This window comes from Hyaena hyaena, unplaced genomic scaffold (genome assembly GCF_003009895.1).
Source record: "Hyaena hyaena isolate Hyena2069 unplaced genomic scaffold, ASM300989v1 scaffold_903, whole genome shotgun sequence".
NCBI lineage: Eukaryota > Metazoa > Chordata > Mammalia > Carnivora > Hyaenidae > Hyaena > Hyaena hyaena.
This window is the reverse complement of record NW_024081538.1, coordinates 188,105-208,662: the sequence shown is the minus strand read 5'-3', so window position 1 is coordinate 208,662 and position 20,558 is coordinate 188,105. Positions and strand designations below refer to the sequence as shown.

At 38.4% G+C, this 20,558-nt stretch overlaps 1 protein-coding gene across 1 annotated transcript in view; it reads right to left on the bottom strand.

Moving 5' to 3' along the window:
- The window catches only part of SEMA3E (semaphorin 3E), a 248,001-nt gene extending 230,131 nt beyond the window's left edge, over window positions 1-17,870 (bottom strand). Inside the window, exons 1-3 of the mRNA XM_039220705.1 lie at window positions 17,612-17,870; window positions 17,216-17,409; window positions 14,854-16,021 (exon numbers count right to left, since the gene is read on the bottom strand). Coding sequence (XP_039076636.1) covers window positions 14,854-14,968 — 115 coding nt within the window. The 5' untranslated portion in view covers window positions 14,969-16,021; window positions 17,216-17,409; window positions 17,612-17,870. The remainder of the gene's footprint in view (window positions 1-14,853; window positions 16,022-17,215; window positions 17,410-17,611) is intronic.
- Window positions 17,871-20,558: the final 2,688 nt, after the last annotated feature.

Below are 20,558 nucleotides of genomic sequence, written 5' to 3'. Positions count from 1 at the left end.
TCCATTCTTGCTTTCCAGTGCTCTCCACTGCTCTTTGCCTCTCCCTCTCTCCTTGACTTTCTTTCCATCAAACACTTATTTAAAATTTACTATGCATCAGGCACTATTCTAAATGAATTCAAATGGTCTTTCATTTAATCCTTATCCCAGTCAGTGACATAGGTGCCATTTAGTTTCCATCGATCCGAATCAGAGAAAGGTTATACATTATAATGTCCGGTATACATTAATACATTTGTTTCTGCTACGTTTGTTTTCCAAATGGTGCTTCAAAGTGGAAAAAATAACAGTGTGCACTTGAACCAATCTGTCTGGAGCAGCCAGGTCTCCGAGTCACAGCCAGATGAAGGCAATGTTTTGGAAAACCATCGTTTACCTATTTTTTTTTTTAATTGCAGCAGAAGGAAAGATTATAAAATTAAATGAAATAATAAAGTTAGGAATGGACCCACCCCAAATTATTTAGATGCCAAAGTAAGCCAATCCCAGCTGTTATTCCTTCTCCTGGCTGCTATCCTCAGCGAGAGCAGTTTGGGGGAGTGTGGGCAACCGGCTGCAGCAGCAGCTGGGCCTATTTGTTAAGAGGAAAAAAATAGTCAGTGAAGACAAAGGGAAATTTCAGTGGCTAGCAGTGTGAATGGAAACTTGGAGCCTGGCTGGGGGAACCTTAGAAGTGAAACGCCCAGCGAAACGCCCGGCTGCAGGCAACAACATTGCAATATTCCAGAAGCATTTACAGGCACAGCTCTGCCTGAAGCAACGCCTTGGCTCGCAAGAGTTCTATTCCACAATAGCAAACCTTCCCAATGATACATGGCGCGTAAGCGTCCTCATGTTAGCAGCATTTTGGACATTCAACAATAAAGCAACATCAAAATCTGTTCTAATGAGGCAGTGGGTATTTATTATCAGACTAATAGGACAAATGGCATTCTAATCTAAACAAAATAGTCCTAATTATTATATGTTTACTCATGTAGACATGCAAATGCCTAGTGAACATAATTATATATCCCAAAACGCAACCGCATACAACAAAATCTGAGTATTCTATTTATTTGACATCCTTTGAGACCAATATAATAAAAGGCATCTAATGTGTTTCTGAGTGATTACTGCTGTATTTGTGTGTAGACTTTCTCATTGTTATTAATTTCCCAATCTTTCATTTCTATTCTTGTCTAATTTTATTGATTTTAAGCTTTAGAGACTTCTCTTTTTTTTTCCCCTCCAGATATGAAATTTTTTTTTCTACAATCTTAAAATACATCAGGCTTCAGTTTGGGCATACACATTTTGGAGCAAGTAAAAAACATTTGGCAAAAAAATCTGTCAAAAGCAGTGCCCAGTACATAACTTTTATCTTATTTCTGAGAAATATAATGACAAAGATACAATTACATTCTTATGATTAGAAGCATAATTTACTTAACTGTAATGTTTTTCTTCTTCCTATGGTCATCTAAATATTACAAGGAATTCTGCTTTGGGGAATTACTAAAAAATCAAAGCATATTAGTATGTTGAAGTTTAAACATATTAACTTCTCATAATTGTAACAATGTAGTAATGAAATTGGTTTTTTGGGGGGAGGTGGCTTATAGTATCCACTCCAGTATTTTTATAGTCCTAGCTTCTTTTCTCTTTCTTCATTATGGGCAGATTGAAAAGACCTATTAACTTGTCCCTTATAAATAAGAAGGTACAATTATGTGGATAATTTAATACACCAACTAAAATGATAACATTTGACTTTGGAAAAAGATTTTTTTCCTGTTTAATTTAAATTTTAAAAATGGGTGGGATAGCTATTCTAAGTACACACCATATGGTTAACTCCGGTTTAAGCAGACCCTTAAATTGTCAGCGAGCTCAATATTCTAGTACTCATTCCAAGCAGTTGTAAAGTATCTGTCAGGTTATCATTCATCTGACCGGAAATATGTGTAGCATTTATGCATTGTGATAATCTTAAACTTGAAGTTTCTTTTTTACCTTCCTTTCTTTTTTTTTTTACTTTTTGCTTTTTATAAAGAAAAACAGCTATATCAGTTTCATCAGTAATGACAGAGCTATTTCAAAAGGAATCACTTTTATTTTCCATTACTTTACACATTTTACTTTAAAAATATATTATTTTTACCTTGCTCAAAGTGATCGAAATGATCCTATTTTCTATATATTTATTTTGACAACTTGACTTTGGTTTCTAAAAATAAGATAATCAGGTGCTTCCTGTTTCCATATTTATTTACTCCTTAGAGAAGAAAGGGACAGTGACAAAACATATGCTCTCTCCTGAATTAATTTCACTTTTAACCTTTCCGTTTATGTCCATTAGTTTTCTCTTTCATATTAGATGTTTATATTTGAGTAATAGTATGGTAATAACAAAACAACTCAAGTATACAAAGATTTCAAAACATATTGTCAGTTTTTGTAAGATAAAATCTTAAGGCAGATTTTTAATTGGTTCTTTCTCAATTAACTTGGGCTGGGAAATAAATTGAAAATAACTTTCATAAGCTAATTTAATTATAAAATTTGCACAGAGTGCTTATTCCTCTCACTACATTATTGTCTATCATGCTTTTAGAGCAATCAATCCACAGAACAAAAGCAGCCTAGTCAAATTATTCGTCAAGTCCACCTTTGCACCGAGATAAATGGATAAACACATAAAAATACTCTTGCTTTTGTTCATTTAGAATATTCTTTAGAAACAAATGTGTTGAATAAGTTACTACCCTTAGATACTCTTGCCTTTCTCTGCTTTGTTGCTGATTTCATGCATTAGTTCTTTGTCTCTCTTCATAGATCATCACTCTAGAAATGAATCTGATGCTACACTGGACATGAGATCATGACTGAAGCAACCGGGAAGTTGCTTGAAATGTGGCATCGATCATGTAATGGCCCAGATGAATTCAAACCACCCTCTGCCAAAGCCATAAACTGTACCTTCGAGTCATATACAGATATGTCCTGAACAATTTTAAAGCAGTTCTGGATTTCTCTTCAAACTGTTTGTTATAGAAGACCTGAAGCCAAAGGAGGACCTAACGTTTTGGAGCAGAGGCAGAAGAGAAGTATTCTCATCCCTTTCCCTAACTTCTCGAATGCTCCTTCAAGCCCTATTGTCTCACTAGGCAATTAGGAACCTATTTAGATGTGACATCCAACAAAAGAATTCAGACTGGTAACATGAATGTGAATAAACCTAACAATTACATCCCACATATTAAATGCAACAGATGTAATAAATTTATTAAGTACATAACCTATATTAGATTCTAAGGATTCAAACAATAAAACAATAAACCTGCCTTCAAAAACTTCAAAATTTACCTGTGAATTTATATTAATCATATTACTCGAATAAGAAAAGTGAGAATTATTTAAAGTCATATAGAAATGACTTTAATTTACCATGAACACAGAACATCTGTGATACTATTGAGTGTAGGAAATGTATGGACACAGTGCAGTTCAGCTACTTAGATATCCAAGGGCAGTGGTGTGTGTAGGAGGAGATAGAGCATTACACGCAGTAGGATGGTGGTGGGAAGGAGGCAGCAATGGTGGCAAGACAGGATTAGGCGTGGATGATTCGCTCTGTGCTTCTTGCCCAGACTTCTCATCTCCAAGCCTGTGCTCTGGTTCTCCTTCCCAACTCCACACTTCCATAAGCGCTTTGTGTTAACTTCAAGTAGAGAAAAAAAATCCTGCTTTATCATGACTTGTCTCTCTTGCAACTAGACCTTAAGGCCTCACAGGAAGAGTGAGTAGAGGTGGTGTGTGTGTGTGTGTGTGTGTGTGTGTGTGTGTGCGCGCGCGCGCGCGCGTGCACATGCTCATGCTCACGTGTGTGTTTAATAAACTTATTTTAGGATAGTTTTAGATTTACAAGAAAGGTGTAAAGATAGTGAAGAGAGTTCTCATATACCTACATCCAATTTCCCTATTATTAACACCTGATATTTGTATGGTACTTTGTCTCAGGTAATAAACCAATACTGATCCATTATTATTAACTAAAACTCGAACTTTACTCACATTTCTTTAAGTTTTTACCTTCAATGTTTCCAGGATCCCTCCAGGATCCTTACAAAACTGTGTTTTTTATTCTTTTTTATTTTTAATGTTTATTTTTGAGAGAGAGAGCCAGGGAGAGGCAGAGAATGGAGACACAGAATCCAAAGCAGACTTCAGTCTCTGAGCTGTCAGCATAGAGCCTAACACAGGGTTCGAACCCACGAACCACGAAATCATGACCTGAGCTGAAGTCAGATGCTTAACTGACTGAGCCACTCAGGAACCCTGTGTGGTTTTTATTCTTAAATCCCTCGCATGATGCTCTGTATCTAAAGATAGAAGAAGCCCAGCAAGTAGTCATGGAATAAGTGAATGATGGGATACAGAAATATTTCTTAAAAAGACACAGAAGCTTCTGAGTCCCTGAAAGGAAAAATCAGGATATATCACAAAAAAATGAAGTGGACCTAATTTCATGAGTCCAAGAAAATATTTCACTGAGAGACAAAGGAGTTCTGGAATCCTATAAAATATTTTTCCATAATTCACCAATATTTGAGGTTTTCTCATCTGAACTCATGACGTGTCATAATTTACACCACCAATAATCATTAAAATCAGACTTAATTTACATGTTAAATTATTACCTATATATATATCATCTAGTAAAAACAATAGTAAGTAGAAAATGGTGTCATAGACACTCAGGAATTCAAGTATATTTATCAGGATCAAGGGTGTGACTTGGAAATTTGAATAAGTAACACCTTTATTGTAGGTGATGGACCTAAAGGGGGAAAAAAATGAAAAGGTAACATGAAAGTGAGGCTCCCTTGTAGCTCATCCCCCACACTTAGCCCAGTGTTTCTCATGTTCCAGTGAGCATGATGTCACCTGCAGGGCTTGTTAAAACACAGCTTCCTAAGCGCCAGAATCACGATCAAGAAGCTCCCAGAAGAGCTGAGCTGCCAGTCTCTGACACTTTTCATAGCACCCCAGTGTCTATCTCCTCCAGATCCCAGCTTGGAAGAGGAACGGAAGAAAATCCCAAGTAACTTCATCTCCTCTGCAATGAAATTCCACTAAGCCTTCTGTCAGGCAAATTTTTTAGCAGTAGCTCTAACTCTCAGGAAAAGTAAAGAAGCCTTTATACTTTTGCCTTTTCAACCATAACATGGAAGCCAATGACAATAACAAAAAGCTGTGTTTTGTTTTTTATTCACTTGACACTAACCACCCAGCCTTTAATTACTGGTTTTAGGAACGATCTGAATGAAGTCATTTTAATCTATTCACAAACATCTTACCAAAAATATTTTCAAAAATTTTTAAAAGTTTAAATTTTCCTTGCCCTCAAAAATCTTAAAATGTGTAAAGACAATTAAATAGAGAATATTATAAGGCATAATAAGATATATGTGTCCATGATACATGTACATATTCTATGGTAATTATATGAGATCCACAGTGTACATTAGTCCCTTTCTACTTGTGAGGAAGGTAAGCCTTAGGAGTTCAATGATTTAGCAGGAATCATACACCATGAGATAGGATATATGTACTATAGACTCAAACTCAAGATTTGAAAATTGTGACTTCATACTTACTCTTTCCACCAGAACATACTGTTTCCTAATAGGGATTTTTAAAGTATTTTGGAGAAGTTATACACACTGGGAGGTCTAGTAAGGGAAGGAAAAGAGTCCTAGAATTTTAGAATTGGAAAGGGTCTCAGGAATCACATGGTACATAATAAACTTTTGGACTCGGGCTTAGGAAAAAAGCCATCAGGAGGCATGAATAGCTATGTGCAATGCTGTCAGCACATTTCCTCTTTGATTTTCATTCTACAGTACATCTTGAGCTTTGAATTTAAAGCTCTCTTCATTTCCCATCATTTCCTGGGAGGGAACTGGTCAGAAGGGAAAAGGTCAGTGTCCCTAGCTGCCCTCTATTTTCGGCCTCTTTTATTCCCATTTTCTTTGCCACTGTTCTTTTCTGGTTCTGGAGTTTGTCTGGTTACCTAAAATCACCACTGAGACTTATTCTTAGGGACGCTGCTCCCCTTGCTCTATCTTGTGAATAAAACTCTCTTTTTATTCTGGTTTCAATGAATTAAGGCTTAAAACTCAGAGAAAATGAACCGAAATGGCCTAGAAATAGACGGGCTTACATGAAGAATATCCTAATTTACACTTAACCCAAGCTTAGCCAAGAGGTGGAGGGTGGGATAGTCTCCCCTGTTGGGTACTCTGATTTCTTCCTGCTCTAGTCCTCGTACCCATAAGACACCGGGCGGCATTAGCCGTCCACCAGAAACACAGGTGAGACAAAGAGGATGAGTCGTCCAGGTGGCTAGTAAACTGTTGATTTTCAGGGGCGCCTGGGTGGCTTAGTCGGTTAAGCGCCCGACTTTCGCTTAGGTCATGACCTCGCGGTTCGTGGGTTCGAGCCCCGCGTCGGGCTCTGTGCTGACTGCCGGCTCAGAGCCTGGAGCCTGTTTCAGAGTCTGTATGTCCCTCTCTCTCTGACCCTCCCCTGCTCACGCTGTCTCTCTCTCTCTCTCCTAGAAATAAATAAAACATTAAAAAAAAAAATTAAAAAAAAAAACTGTTGATTTTCATATTTCCTCTGTCATGAATTTCAACAGCCTTTGAATGCCTAATGAGTAAAAGCAAACTTTGTTGTTTAATTCAAAGGTCCTGTCTTCCATTCATTAAATGAGACAATAAAAACAACACAAATATGGAAGGTAAACTGAGGACCAATAAATATACACCATTAACTAGAAATATGTTTTCATTCCACTTTTGGTCTAAGATGAGGGAGAAATAAAACTATCTACCTGGAAAAACAGCAGAGGAGGAGGAAAAGAGAGAGGGTGGGGGTGGTGACAGCGACACAGGGGGGAATCAAAGGATGAAGTGGGAAAAGGAAAAAAAAAGGGAGGGGGGTGGTGATCACCCAGGAAAGACAAGTGTAGCAAAAAGTAGATTAAAGGAGAAGCAGAAGTGGTAGGAAGAAGAGAGGAGGAGATGAGGAGGAGGAGGGGGAGGGGGGAGGAGGAGGGNGGGGAGGAGGGGGAGGGGGAGGAGGGGAGGAGGAGGAGGGGGAGGGGAAGGAGGAGGAGGGGGAGGGGAAGGAGAAGCAGAAGCAGGGGCTGGTGCTTGATTATAAATGAGCAAAGATCGCTAACATGTCTGGAGGCCCCGGCCGCTTCACTACAATGCAGCCCCGAGAGGCCTGGAGGTGAATGGGAAGAGAAAGGCCTAGCCTCTCTCCTAATGCATGTCTTACTGAAGGAGCCATAAATAGTTCTTCAGGATTCCTTAGCTTCCTCGGTGCTCCTCACCCCAACCCCCATCAAACTCTCCTTTAAAAAACGTGGCCCTGAATCATCTTGTCCCATTCATGTACCCACTCAATGCACCTTAGTGAGCACTTACCAAAAGGACAGGATGGGTGCCCAGCTATCTTACCTGTTTGTCCAGGGGAAGGTACAGTGGAGAGTTTCCTTTCACTTTCAAAGCAAGCAATACCTGTGACTCTGAGAGCTGCTTACAGGACACTGTTTTGTTTAACTTTTGACAGCGTGGTTTGGTCCTGGTAATATTAGTTGTATGTGCTTTGCGAAGCTGGGTCTACAGTAACCCTTGTTAGTAACTTTTGTTTATGTTGTGGCTTTGGTCCGCTATCTCCAAGGTACTAGTCAGATAAAGTTCCAACTTTCCTTTTCCTTGAAGTTCCAACTTCCCAATTAAGGATAATTTAATTCCTTACACTATCAAAAGAAGAAGGAGGAGAAGAAGAAGAAGGAGAAGGAGAAGGAGAAGAAAAAGGAGAAATTGGGGCACCTGGGTGGCTCAGTCGGTAAGCATCTGACTTCGGTTCAGGTCATGATCTCACAGTTCATGAGTTCGAGCCCTGCATTGGTCTCTGTGCTAACAGCTCAGAGCCTAGAGCCTGCTTCAGTTTCTGTGTCTCCCTCTCTCTCTGCCCCTCCACCACTTGTGCTGTCTTTCTCTGCCTCTCAAAAATAAATAAATGTTAAAAAAAGAAGAAATCTACAGTGACTTATAAACATGAGAGACCCCAAAATCCCTTGTTCCTTCTAGTTATCTACTGTAATAAGAGCTAGATATCATGAAAGAAAATCTTAGCTTGCAAGTAAAAGCCTACAATGATTAAGGATCCTCCCTTATTTTAAGTTGTAAGTTAATAATTAACTCATGATTGCTTTTAGAATAAAAATGGAATCAGGGTAGGGTAATTCCCTCTGAACTTCTGATTCATCAGATAACCTCTGAAAATCTTCCTACAGTAAACTATTTGCCACACTAATTTGCATTATCTCATGTAATTCTTTCAGGGTTTTGCAAATTTCATATTACCCCATTTTACAGATGAGAAACTAAGTATAAGTAAATATAAATAATTAACCTGGGATCATAGAGCCAGAAACAAGATTCATATTAGGTATGCCTGCTTCAAAGTCAACAGAGCTTTTAGGCCACTGAAGATAGAACGTGAGACAGCTTTGTAACACTTAGGCCTAAACCACTCTTCTGCGTGTACTGTACCAAGGCCAGGCACCACGTCCTTAAACAGAGAGCAACAATGGCTGAGAATTCACCAGGAACAGAAGCAGAAATACCTTTCGAAGCCCCAGATATCAAGCAAATCATGGATTTCTTTTTTTCTTTTCCACACTAGCTGTGTAGCCAAGATTAGCCAGGGCAATGGGGCCATTAGGTGCGAATACCATGAACCAGACATTAGAACTAATGAAGGCTGAACATTTCCTGAGTAGTCAGTTGCCTTGGCCATCCCCAGGGCCATATGACGTCAAGTCATTAATTCCTCAGACATTTCAGTTCTTGAAATCGGCACATTCTTTGAGAGAAAACATTCTCTCAATATCAGAGACTATAACACTTGGTTCAAATGTGGTATTCACATACCCTTTTCATTCATAGTCTAGAAAATCCAGCCTATAAAATATCCAGTCTTGTCACGGTCATCCATGTCATGAGTACAAAGAATAATGCTTGCTTAAGTCCAAGAAATAACTAATGACATTGATAGTTTCCCTAATGCTTCAAATGTTATTTAAAATCATGCTGTGAAAAAATCATTACTAAAATAACCATAATCCTTTGTATAATTTATATAATATTCCTAAGTGTCAGATGATGTGCTAAAGACGATTACCAACATTTAGCCCTGCGTATTGAAACTAAGAAAATAATCTACATCTTCCCTCTGCACTTTTTGGAAAGTGTTTTAATGGTATAACTTTACTTTGTTCTGTTTTAAATTCTCGGAGACTGAACTTAGAAGACCACTTTAACACGGCAGTGGCTACGTATAAAGGGGCATGCATGCATGCAGAGTGCCATTTCTGGATTCCTGCAGACTAAATTCCTCTACTAAACCACAGAAGAGTTTTACACACAAAGATAAAGGAGTAAATCTTTGCACACTCTCCCACTAAGAACTCCCCAGGATGGTTCCAGTAGATATCTGTGATGAAATAAAACCAACTCTGCAGACTGCTAACAATAATAATTTCCACCAACAATGTCCAATTTGATGTTTGGTTCCTTATTATGTAGTCATAATAGCACGGAGCCCAACAAGTTGATCTCACCCTCTCTATGAAATAAATAGTCTCAGGCTAAATGAAAGATCTGACATAGCAGCAAACTGACAATATGGCAACAGATTTTTGAAAGAATACTCCATTAGGACATGAGTACTGCATATACTTAAAGTCAAGAACAAGTATCCGTTCTATATTATGTACAAGACACTCTCTTCATAAAGCATTTAAAGAATGATTTTACTCAGCTACATTATTTTTCATTCCAAAGTTGGCCCAGTTCATTTCTAAAGTCCATTTACTGCTTTTGCTAACTCTCACCTCCCTTCACCCTATCTCTATATTAAAGCACAACCGCTTTACCACTGTAACACCCAATATCCAGATAAGAAGTAAGTAATTCATAGTCATTCAGGAACTTTAGTCTATCCATATACACTCCTGTGATATGAGTGCAGTATCTGTCTGTAGCAAGTATCAAAATACAAGGAATAGCACCTTCTAAAATCCTTACATAGACTTCATCTACAGAAAGTATATTTTGGGTAAACCAAACTCAACAAAACATACTGTAATTCCTTTCATCTTACCCAGTACTTTTAATTTAATATAAACTATTTTTTAGTAAATCTACCACTTAATTCTCACTGACTCTCCCTGATGGAGAACTGGCATGAGGTGTGTGTTTACTCCAGGGTCCCATTTAGCTACTTTCTTCATGAATCATGCCTTATGACCGGTTTTTATTTATTAACCACACAGGGATATGTGACTAATATCACTACTGATAATATTTCGTTACTGGCTGAAAAACCAAAGCTGAGCTGGGTCAGGAAAAACTGGCTCAGTCACTGCCTTTTTTTTTTTTTTTCTCATTTACTCTGGCTATGAAATAAATACAGTCTCCAGGATGATCATTTAAAACTTCGTTTTTATTGTCCTCTTCTAGAATTCGATCTCAATTTTCTTTCACATAAATTAGGAAAGAACATCAGAAAGATGGGGTGTAAGGTAAATATGTGTAATTAACAGATATACTACATTCACGCCAATAGCCAAAACTACCGGCCATGAATCTTGTAAAAATGCACAGATGCGACAATCTTCTAAATTATTATAACTGGAGATCAAAAGTATGAAAGATGGGATTTGGAGTGAATGCAACCTATCATGGCAAACCATACATTTTATGTTAATTAAGACCGACTTCTTCTATCTTTTGTATTAACATCATCCTAGTATGTATGGATGTCCAACCTCACTCCATTCCCAAAGATTTTTCTCTTTAGGACATGTTTCCATCTAACCCTCTTAATTTATATCAGTCTTCACGACACATTAATAAAATAATTTTTAGGTTATAAAGTACTTTCATAGTTTTATTGTTATATTTGATTCTCTCAAAAACCCATTAAGTTGCACAGGGAAAACGCCATTACTATCCTTATTTTCAAATTAAGGAAACTGAGGCACAGACCGTTATCATTAGTATAAGTGGACGGCCTAGAGCTGGAGTAGAGACCTCTGATTCTACATATGAAGCTCTCTGACTTAATGGGTTATAATATCTAAATATAGATAGACTAATACTCTTTATCCCACTTTTTTATGTGGATCGATATGTATTCAATGCTCAAATCTATATTTATAACATCAACATATTTTAGGGATGATCTTCTGCCATATTTATTCCAGAATATGCCTTCACTTCTGTATCTTCTCACCAAATATCTCTGATTACTCAGCCATTCTCCCTGGCTTCTGTGACTGTGTCATTCTTGACTAGGTCTTTGAATCCCTACCCCACCTGTCAAGTTTCCTTGCTTGAATTCCTGGAGTTTTCCATATACATTGGGATTTCTTCTTTGACATGGGGCTTTGCTCATTTGTTTTTTCTTCTTTGAGCTCCATTATCAAGAAGGTTATTTTTGCCTTCCCTGTAACCTCATTAATGCAGGATGGTGAGAGATAAGGAGAAAACAGACATCAACAGGGGGAAGTAGCTGCATCTAGCAGGAGTCTTCTCTTTCCTTCACTTCTGTGAGGAGGATCAGAGCTAGTTTTCAAGGAAATCCATGGGTAGAATATTACAAACTTGAATTAATCACACAAATTTTCTCCTCTTTAGGGAACTGGCTATAACGTTGGCCATAATTTTTCACTATTCATAAACACTTAAATACTTGCCTGGTACCATTACTCTCAACTCCAATCTTGACTGAAAAGTCTTACATAGCAGAAGAGCAACTTGCTATAATTTTATTTGGTAACACAATTTATCTTGTACCTATAACACACATGAAAGACATAGGCATTGCCTCAACAAAAGTAAATATGTCGTCACTTTATCCATTAGGCTTGCTCTCAGTTAGCATATTTGCTTAACATTGGAGCAGAGTGGATATTCAATAAGAAGAGGAAGACATTCAATATTATCCCCAGGCAGGTGGAGCACAGTGGCAAATAAACAAGAAGATGCTCTATATCTGACACCAACTTTCTACCTTGGTTCACTCCTCATCTGCCTTTTCTCCCTTTTAGCTCTCATGATCCTTCTCCTCTTAAACTCTGTTGAAGAACGTCCCACATCCAAAGATAGAGAAGGATGGAGGAGAGAGGAAAAGGGAGAGTCATGGGCTCTTTATATAGTTTAGCTCAAACTTTTTATATGATGCTGAAACTTCTGCTTCTTTAGGGGCAAGAGACATTGGGCCTGTGGTCTCAGGTGCCATCTTGCTAATGAAGGAGGTAAGAAAAATGTTTGTCTTTCTCCCATATAGCATAAACCACTGCTATGAAATGGATTAATCCAGTAGACCACCTCTAGGGAGTCCTCTAGATTTATCTGCTGAGGGTCAGGCAGCAGTTCAGAGGTGTTACATTATTTATATACAGTGCTCTTTATTTTGAAGGACCGTGTACTCATTTACAGTATTAATCAACTAATTGATCCATTAGTCAAATTGTACCATTTCTGACATCATTTAAGATAGCAAAAGATTATACTCTGAAATATTCCACCCTGTTTTTGGCTACCTCTAAGATGTCCAGTGGAGTTCAGAGTTTAAAGAGTAAATGGGCTGTTTCGAGTGTCAAAAGTAGATGGGGCTGAATATTCCTGCTCCAGCAGTCTTGTGCTCTCCCTTGCACTGAGGCACCTGCAGCGCCTACATTTGCTGCTTCCCGTAGCATCGCTGGTGTGATCTCTCAGCTGATTTTCCAGCTCACTTGCACAAGTGAGAACACTCTATTTTCAGGTAACTGTACACTGTCTTTGTAGAAAAGCACAACATTGTGGATTTCAGCTCGTGCCATTACATCAAAAGGTTAAAAACCAAGGGAAATGTTGTGGTAGTTTTCAGTCTAGTGTACACGTAGGTAGAATTTCTTCTCCCACATCATCTAACACAACCCCAAAAATCAATTACAGCTACCTTTGATTAAGAGAGGTAATGGGAAAAAATAAAAGATGTGGTCCAGATGAGTCTGATAACAATCGTATGCATAGCATTTAGTTGCATTAGAGAGTTTGGGTATGCTTGGACCAGATTATAAGCTCTCTAATGAAATATTGATATTAGATAGCTTCAAAAATATACTGATGTTGAACTACTGAAGACAAGTACCCTAATAATGAGGTATAAAAGGTTGATACCAGGTGTAGTTGAATAATGGCTTGCCAAAACTGCAGCTTATCCACTTGTCTACACAAGAAAAACAGCCCATTTATTATATTCTTTTTCTGACATCCTTCTTTGTCCATAATTCATCACATCCAATTTTTACATTTTGATACATTTGATCAAAGTTCTTAGAAATATGCATTTTTGATACATACCATGATACATCTCTCCAATTCAAATAATTTGTGCTAACGTTAGGTACTGTATTTTAGATTCCTTACAGATATACTGTCTGCATGTCTCTTAAACTTTCATTATCTACAGGGGAGTACAGGAGGAAATCTATTTAAATGAAGAAAGTATTCATAGATTGTTAACTATCCTAAAAATGAGAAATTTCTATGCTCAGAACCAACTGATGACTGCCCAATAAAAACAAACAAACAAACAAACAAACAAGATCATTCATGTCATCTAAATTTGAGGCTTCCATTTCTGTTTCTCCCTCCAGTAAAGATCACACCTATACTTTAAAAACACAGGTTTCTGGAACCGGGATGATTTAAAAGCATACACAATTTAAAAGTGGTTCTTATGTAATTCTTGTTACTGCCACTGTTATCTGTCTTAGTGATTAATGATAGATAATAAATACTTCTTCCCAGAAAATTTATTCCAAATTACGTTAGGGTCAGCAGTCACTTTCTCAATGTGTGGGGTTTGTTTGTTTGTTTGTTTGTTTACAGGAAGAATCATCAAACCTATTCATGACCGGCTTTTACTGGTCCTGATGCAAAAGCTACCTTTTGATCATTTATTTATGACCAAATGCTGCTTTACAAGACATAGCTCAGAATAAAATATTTAAGCACTTTCTGAAAAATCTTCAGTTAAGCACTATGAATTCACACAAAAAGAATAGATGCTAGTGAATAGTTTCTTAATACTTTGATCCATATAAATCAGTTTACAAGGATGGCTAATAAACTCTGAATGGTTTTTTTTTTGCCAAACATAAAAGAAATTCTAATAATCAAATCGACTAACAAGCTAATTTATATCAGTCGTTAGTCATTTTAATTACACGGTGATGACTTTGTTATCACGGGTAAGAAATCATTTGGCTTCTCAGGAATTTTCTTTCCTCCCCTCATCCCCATTATGGGCGACACCAAACCTATACTGCACCTCTATTTCTGAAGCCCTTCTCCAACATCGTGTTTCCCATAAGGCATAAACTGGTATTCAAATACCTACTGCTAACTTGGCTTCAGCGCCTCAAGGCTATTTACAACCTGCTTCCTGCCCTCTTCTGTGTGTCTGCTAGTGAGCGAACTTCTCATTAATAAAACCTAATATTTACAAGACAAAAATAACATCTTGCATTGCAAGTTGGCATGCAATTTTGCACTATTTTCAGATGCGGTGAGCGTGACATGCTAATTACAGGTACTTAGAATCTTGGGTCAGTTTTGCAATAATTTTTTTTTTTTCAGCTGCGTTTCAAGGGTCTGTGACGACCCAAGATCTAGGTTAAAGGGCTTTCATTTCTTTTTCCCCTCTTTCACAAAAGGGTCTAAAAAGGTGACCTACCTTTATGTGACAGACGTAGGCGGGGGTGAGTGGTATCTGCCGTGTGCCCTCCTGTCCAAAGCTCCAGTAAGTGGCTCCACAGGAGCCAGGTGACCAGGTTGGCGGCCGCTGCCATGCTGCTGCCTGCCCCCCGCCCCGGGCAAGCCCTCCGATCCGCACTTGAAGGCGGGTCCGAGTTTCACTTAGGACTCCCCTCCAGGGGCAGCGCGTGAGAGGCTTTGTCAGAAATCGAACGCGTTGTCATCAGAAAGCACGGTCCCAAAGTGCCATTTGTCAGGCTGTATTTGGATACGTAAAACCTTTCTTCCCCGGAGGAGGACAGTTGTTTATAAGCCGGGAGCAGGAGGGCATTCCAAGGAGTGAGTCTTCCGAGCCATGTCCTGTCCAGAGCTCTCTTCAGTAACTGCGCGGGTATAGCCTCCGGAGGAAACTGTCTTCTTCTTCTTTTTTTTTTTTTTTTTTTTTTGTCACTTCTGCAAGCGGTTCATTCAGAAAAGAAAACCCCTGAGCACACGCACCGCTCTTCTCTTCTGGCTCCTTGAAGCCTCTCAGAAGTCAGCCTCTTGCACTGACTTGCCAAACAGCTAGTTTTAATTCACCTTTCACCTTGCTAATTAAAAACAAGACGGGCCATTCCCTCTACGAGTTGCAGGGTCCGCCCAGCAGGGATGCCGTTCTGTCAGCGGGCTGTGTTTACAGGGAAAGTTCAGGCAGGGTTGAGCTGTTTCTAGGAAGCGTTTCTGGTCCACGTGCCCGGGCTCCCGCCCGCCCTCCCGGTATTACTGGCCCCACGTCACTCAGCGCAGGAGACAAGTCCGCGCTTTGACGGGCAACGGGCATCCGGAGGGAGGCCCGTATAGAATAGGCTGATTATCGAAGTGTACACAACAGGAGAGGACCGAGCGTCAGGAAGGGCTTTTAAATGCTCACTCACCAAGATTAACCCTTGAGTAAACGCAGATTCATTTTAAATCATCGATTGGTCACCAGCCAGCACCCAAATTGATTTGAAATGATCTATTTCCCATCATCCAGCACCCACATTGATTTTTTTTTTCCAGTTTCCACTGCAATTGGTTTTTTTTCTTCACATTTACGGCTTTTTTATTGATTATATCTTAGTAACGTTATTTTCAACTCTTCTATGTTTCTTGTGTGTTTCAAGAGCCTGAAAAAAATGTCGCCCGTGGTTGTTTGATAAGCGTGTTAATACTAACAAATTACTTTACCGAGGCGAATTCTTCAAACCAATGAGAAGCAAAACTTTTTATTTTAAAGCGACCCATAAATTTCAGCCCAAGTTTAAGAATATATTTTGAAGTAATTTTCTCCTAAATAAGGTAACTATGAAAAAGTTGACCTCTTTATATGACAGATCCCAGTAAAGCAGATTAGAAAGCTCAGGATGTGAAATACCTTAGGATTCCACTGCTATGCACTTTCCGAGTTTCTTTTCCAAGACACTATGTTTGTGTAAATAAGCTTAACACAATAGGTCAACTTTACAATCTACTTTCAATCAATCTCAAAAACTAAAGCAAACACTCTGTAGCTGTTGGCATGGAAATGAATGTTGCTATTTGAAGATACCAATAAACTTGAATAGATATTCCATTTGATACTTGAGACTTAAATGGTGAACAAATGATTTCAGCTACGATAACTTTTCTTATTCTGTTTTTAAATGGTACTATTAAGGGCACTTCTTGAGAATTATGTTTTCAACATCATATACTTATAACAAAAAGATAACGCAGGTTACCCTGATAGTTTGCAATATAAGCAAATGTAGAGCCAGGCATTATCTACCCATTTTCCTATGCACGACATGTACTATTACAAGCAGAGTATATTTAGTAAAATGTAAATGTCACTGGATATTATAAATAATTAGATTTCCAAGGCCCGCAGAAGATAACAAACTCTAAACATTATTTAACAGTAGAGCAACATGAAGTATTTAGAGACTTTTAACCTGGGGTGGTCTCTGAAGGCACATGCATATTTTAAAAGCCAGTCTGATGAGCCACAGACCTAATGGTTGCTCTAAGTGTGATATAATGTTCTTCTGGAATCCTCTTTTACTCTCTTCCAGTTGAAGTAACTAGAAAGTAAGTAGCAGCTTTCATATGTGTTATCTAATGGTGTATTTCCAGGAAGAGTAAAAGTAGTGCATATAACTTTTATTACACATATATGGGTGGCCTTATACAACTGATTCTTTATATAAGATTGTGCAGTGCCTGTGCAAACTCGATGATGGAACTGAGGCAACGTAAGACATTACAACCTTTCATTAGGATACAAAATTCATATCATTCATGTCCATGAGATAACATATGAGTGTAAGTTACATACGTACACGCTACACACACAGATTCATCTTCAGTTTTACATGTCCTCCTTCAGATTAGGTGAGGGCATTTGCCAGAATAATGAGCTCCTTTGGATTTCTCAAAATCTGCTTTGGCTTCTCCTTCAGTTATCAGTGAATGCCATTGCTCATTCCCTTTAAGTCCTCTGTATGTCCGTCTACCTTTTTTTCCAGTCTGCAATCTAAAGACGATGCCAAAATAAAATTTAAAAAAAGGCTATTAAAAATACTATACATCCAGAACTAACCATAGCCTCAGCTGTCCCCATGTGGTTTTAGCCACTATCAACGGAATGAAGAGTCTTTGAGACCAAATCCATCATTTGATCATAAAAAAAAACAAAAACAAAAAACAACAACAAGAACCCTCAGGGGCAGACTCACCATATAATTAATCATCTGAACAAGACATGGTTCAAGGGTAAAAGAGTCTTCTATTAATGATCCACATACAAACCCAGAACATTATATACAAATCAGGATGTCATGATAAGTCACTCTTCACGGGAGAGATTTCTAGGTACCCTTGGGAAACATGGGAATAAAAACACAATTTAAGTAACAAAACTGACTTGCCCCCAATGGTGAATGAAAACCTCAGTGAGCTGAAGAGCTCTGGGACTACCAACAGTATCTGCTGGTATTCTTGTATTTGATGAGAAGAGCTAGACTGCCAGAGTGTAGAGCCTTAGACAACATGGAAAACCAGGTAAGATGGGAAATGGCAATTCTGTAGATATTGCCTGGCAGGCCAAATATCTCATTTCAAAAGCTTAACCCTTTGTTGTTAGCTTCACACCATGGTAGTGAGGGAAAAAGGGGGTGGGGGAGTTTGAGTACTCATCAGGAGTTCTGTAATGGATTCTCTCACTGGTTCTCTGCTTAATAGCCAAAGAACAACTGGCCTCTGAAATAATCCTTCCCAGTATGTGGTCCCAGACAATCTGCTGCTGAATCACACAGGGTGTTTGTGAAAAGAACACATTCCTATGCCCCACCTGATATTCCCAGTTTGTCTAAAGCTGTACATACTAAAATTTGAGATTTACAGTGGTTCCTTTGAGGTCAGTGTTTTTAAAACTTTAGAGATCGTTTGCTACTTTCACCATTTTTGTCACAAGAGCATAGTATTTGCAGACTTTATATGAACATGAACTAAATGTGTGTTATGTTATTCTACTTGGTTTGTTACCATTACATAACATAGCCTCTCCTAACTAAATGCACATGCTTTACTTAGTGTGCTTTGGGATACCTGCTCTTGGACAGACACAGAACAACAATAAGTCACTGATACTGCATTCTTTCCTACCTATCACTAAAATTTACTTCAGCAGAACTTACTTATAGAGACGTGGATACTGAGGGCTAAGAGATAAAGTGAGTCCCTATGTCACTTTCAGAATAAAATAGGATATGCCCTTAGCTTCTCCCGTTGAACTCTGTACACACAAATGATGCCATAAACAGTATTTACAGGTGAACAAATAGTACTACGTCTCAAGAACATTATGCTTAAAATCATTAACATATCAAAATATCCTAATAGCAAGGAAGACGATCCTTTCAGGAACTAAAGACAAACTTTCTCTACGGTGGTCGGGGCATTTCAGGCTCACTAATCCTCCTTCTACTCTGGCTAGCCCTGCTGTCTGCAGCATCTCAAATGTCCCGCCAATATGACCTGCTGTGGCTGCAGCTACCGCCATCACCACTATTGGGTTTTACAGGCCAAGATGGCTGATACACTCACTGGCCAGTCAGTCCAGATGCCTTATGGTACAGACTCTGTGAGAGTTCCTGAGGTCGGGATTGGCTGCTGGCCACATTCAGTGCTTCAAGTAGATTAGAAAAAATTGACAAGCACATCGCTCTTGTATGTTACCAAGAGTAGTCCAAAGAATGGCATCCCATTAATGGGTCCCCTCTAGGATCCATTCCAGTCACTTGCGTGAAAGAGGTTTGGTTGATGCCATTCTTACATCATCATTTAGAGAGCTAACAATTCAGTACACTAGCTTTTTATTTTTGTTTTGACCAGCTATTCCAAAATAAAAATAAAAACAAAAACAAACTCAACATTTGAGCAAAAATTATATTTTATAAAATTTTTTGAACTCTTTGTTTCTGACTTACAGTAGGCTTATTCTAATTTTGTTTTAGGTCTTTGATAGTAAAGAAAAGCAAGATAAGCATTGTGAGTCAAGTATCAGCTTTCAAGAGATGTGAATCAGAGTAGCAATGTTCTTCATGCCCTCTTTATGACAAATAAAGTTGTGTTTGTCATTAACTCTGAAAATCCTATATTTTATTTTTATTTTCATCTTTTTTTATTTTGAGAGAGAGAGAGAGATGGAGAGAGAGTGCACGCGCAAGAGTGAGGGAGTAGGGTAGGGCAAAGAGAGAGGGAGAGAGGAAGAATCCCAAGCAGACTCCATGTGCAGTTAGTGTGCAGAGCCCAACTCGGGGCTTAAACTCATGAACCCTGAGATCAGGATCTGAGTGAAACCAAGAGTTAGATGCTTAACCAACGGAACCACCCAGATGCCCTGAAAATCCTTTAATGTGTTGGTCCTAATAGATTTTCCTATATTCTTCCTTATGAGTTCCAGAGAATTCTTTAAAAAGGCAGACCTCCAACCAGTTGCCTTAAAAAAACATAATAGAAACTCCTCTAATATATCATAATTTATTGGTTTATGTCTGTTGTAACATATATGGTGAGTTACTAGTCACACCAGTAATGAATTGTCAGTAATATAGGACTAGTGTCTGCAACATCTAGCACCGTACTTCAAACTGATTCTATTAATGGAATAAAAATAGTAATATAATTTAATACTAATGTTAATTTGTTGGGTTCTAAATATGCTAGGCACCTTGTAAGGTGCATTCGTATAATCCAATTTAACCCAGACAACAGCCCTAAGCCATAGAAACCATCTTTATTGTCATTTACACGTAAGAATCTGGGACACAGATGTCAAGTAATTTGCTGGAGGTGAAATACTGGTAAGTCACAGAATCACCACTAAAGCTGGAGTCTAGGGCCTGTGCTCCAACCATTATATTTGTCTTCTCAGAAACTATTATTTAGATAAGACTGCGTAGTGGGTCTTCCAAATTATTATACTAATAGGAACTTATCTTTAATAAATTAATAATTTATTAAATAGGGTTAAAATATAAAGTCAAGGCAGTTGGTATTTCAGTGGACAACAGCCTCTGTGACTGAACTCACTGGATGAAACTCTCATTGAGGTTGCAGCAGATGGCACAGCTCACTCTGTTCATTCCACACCAGGTTGCAGTACCCAGCTGCACAGATCAT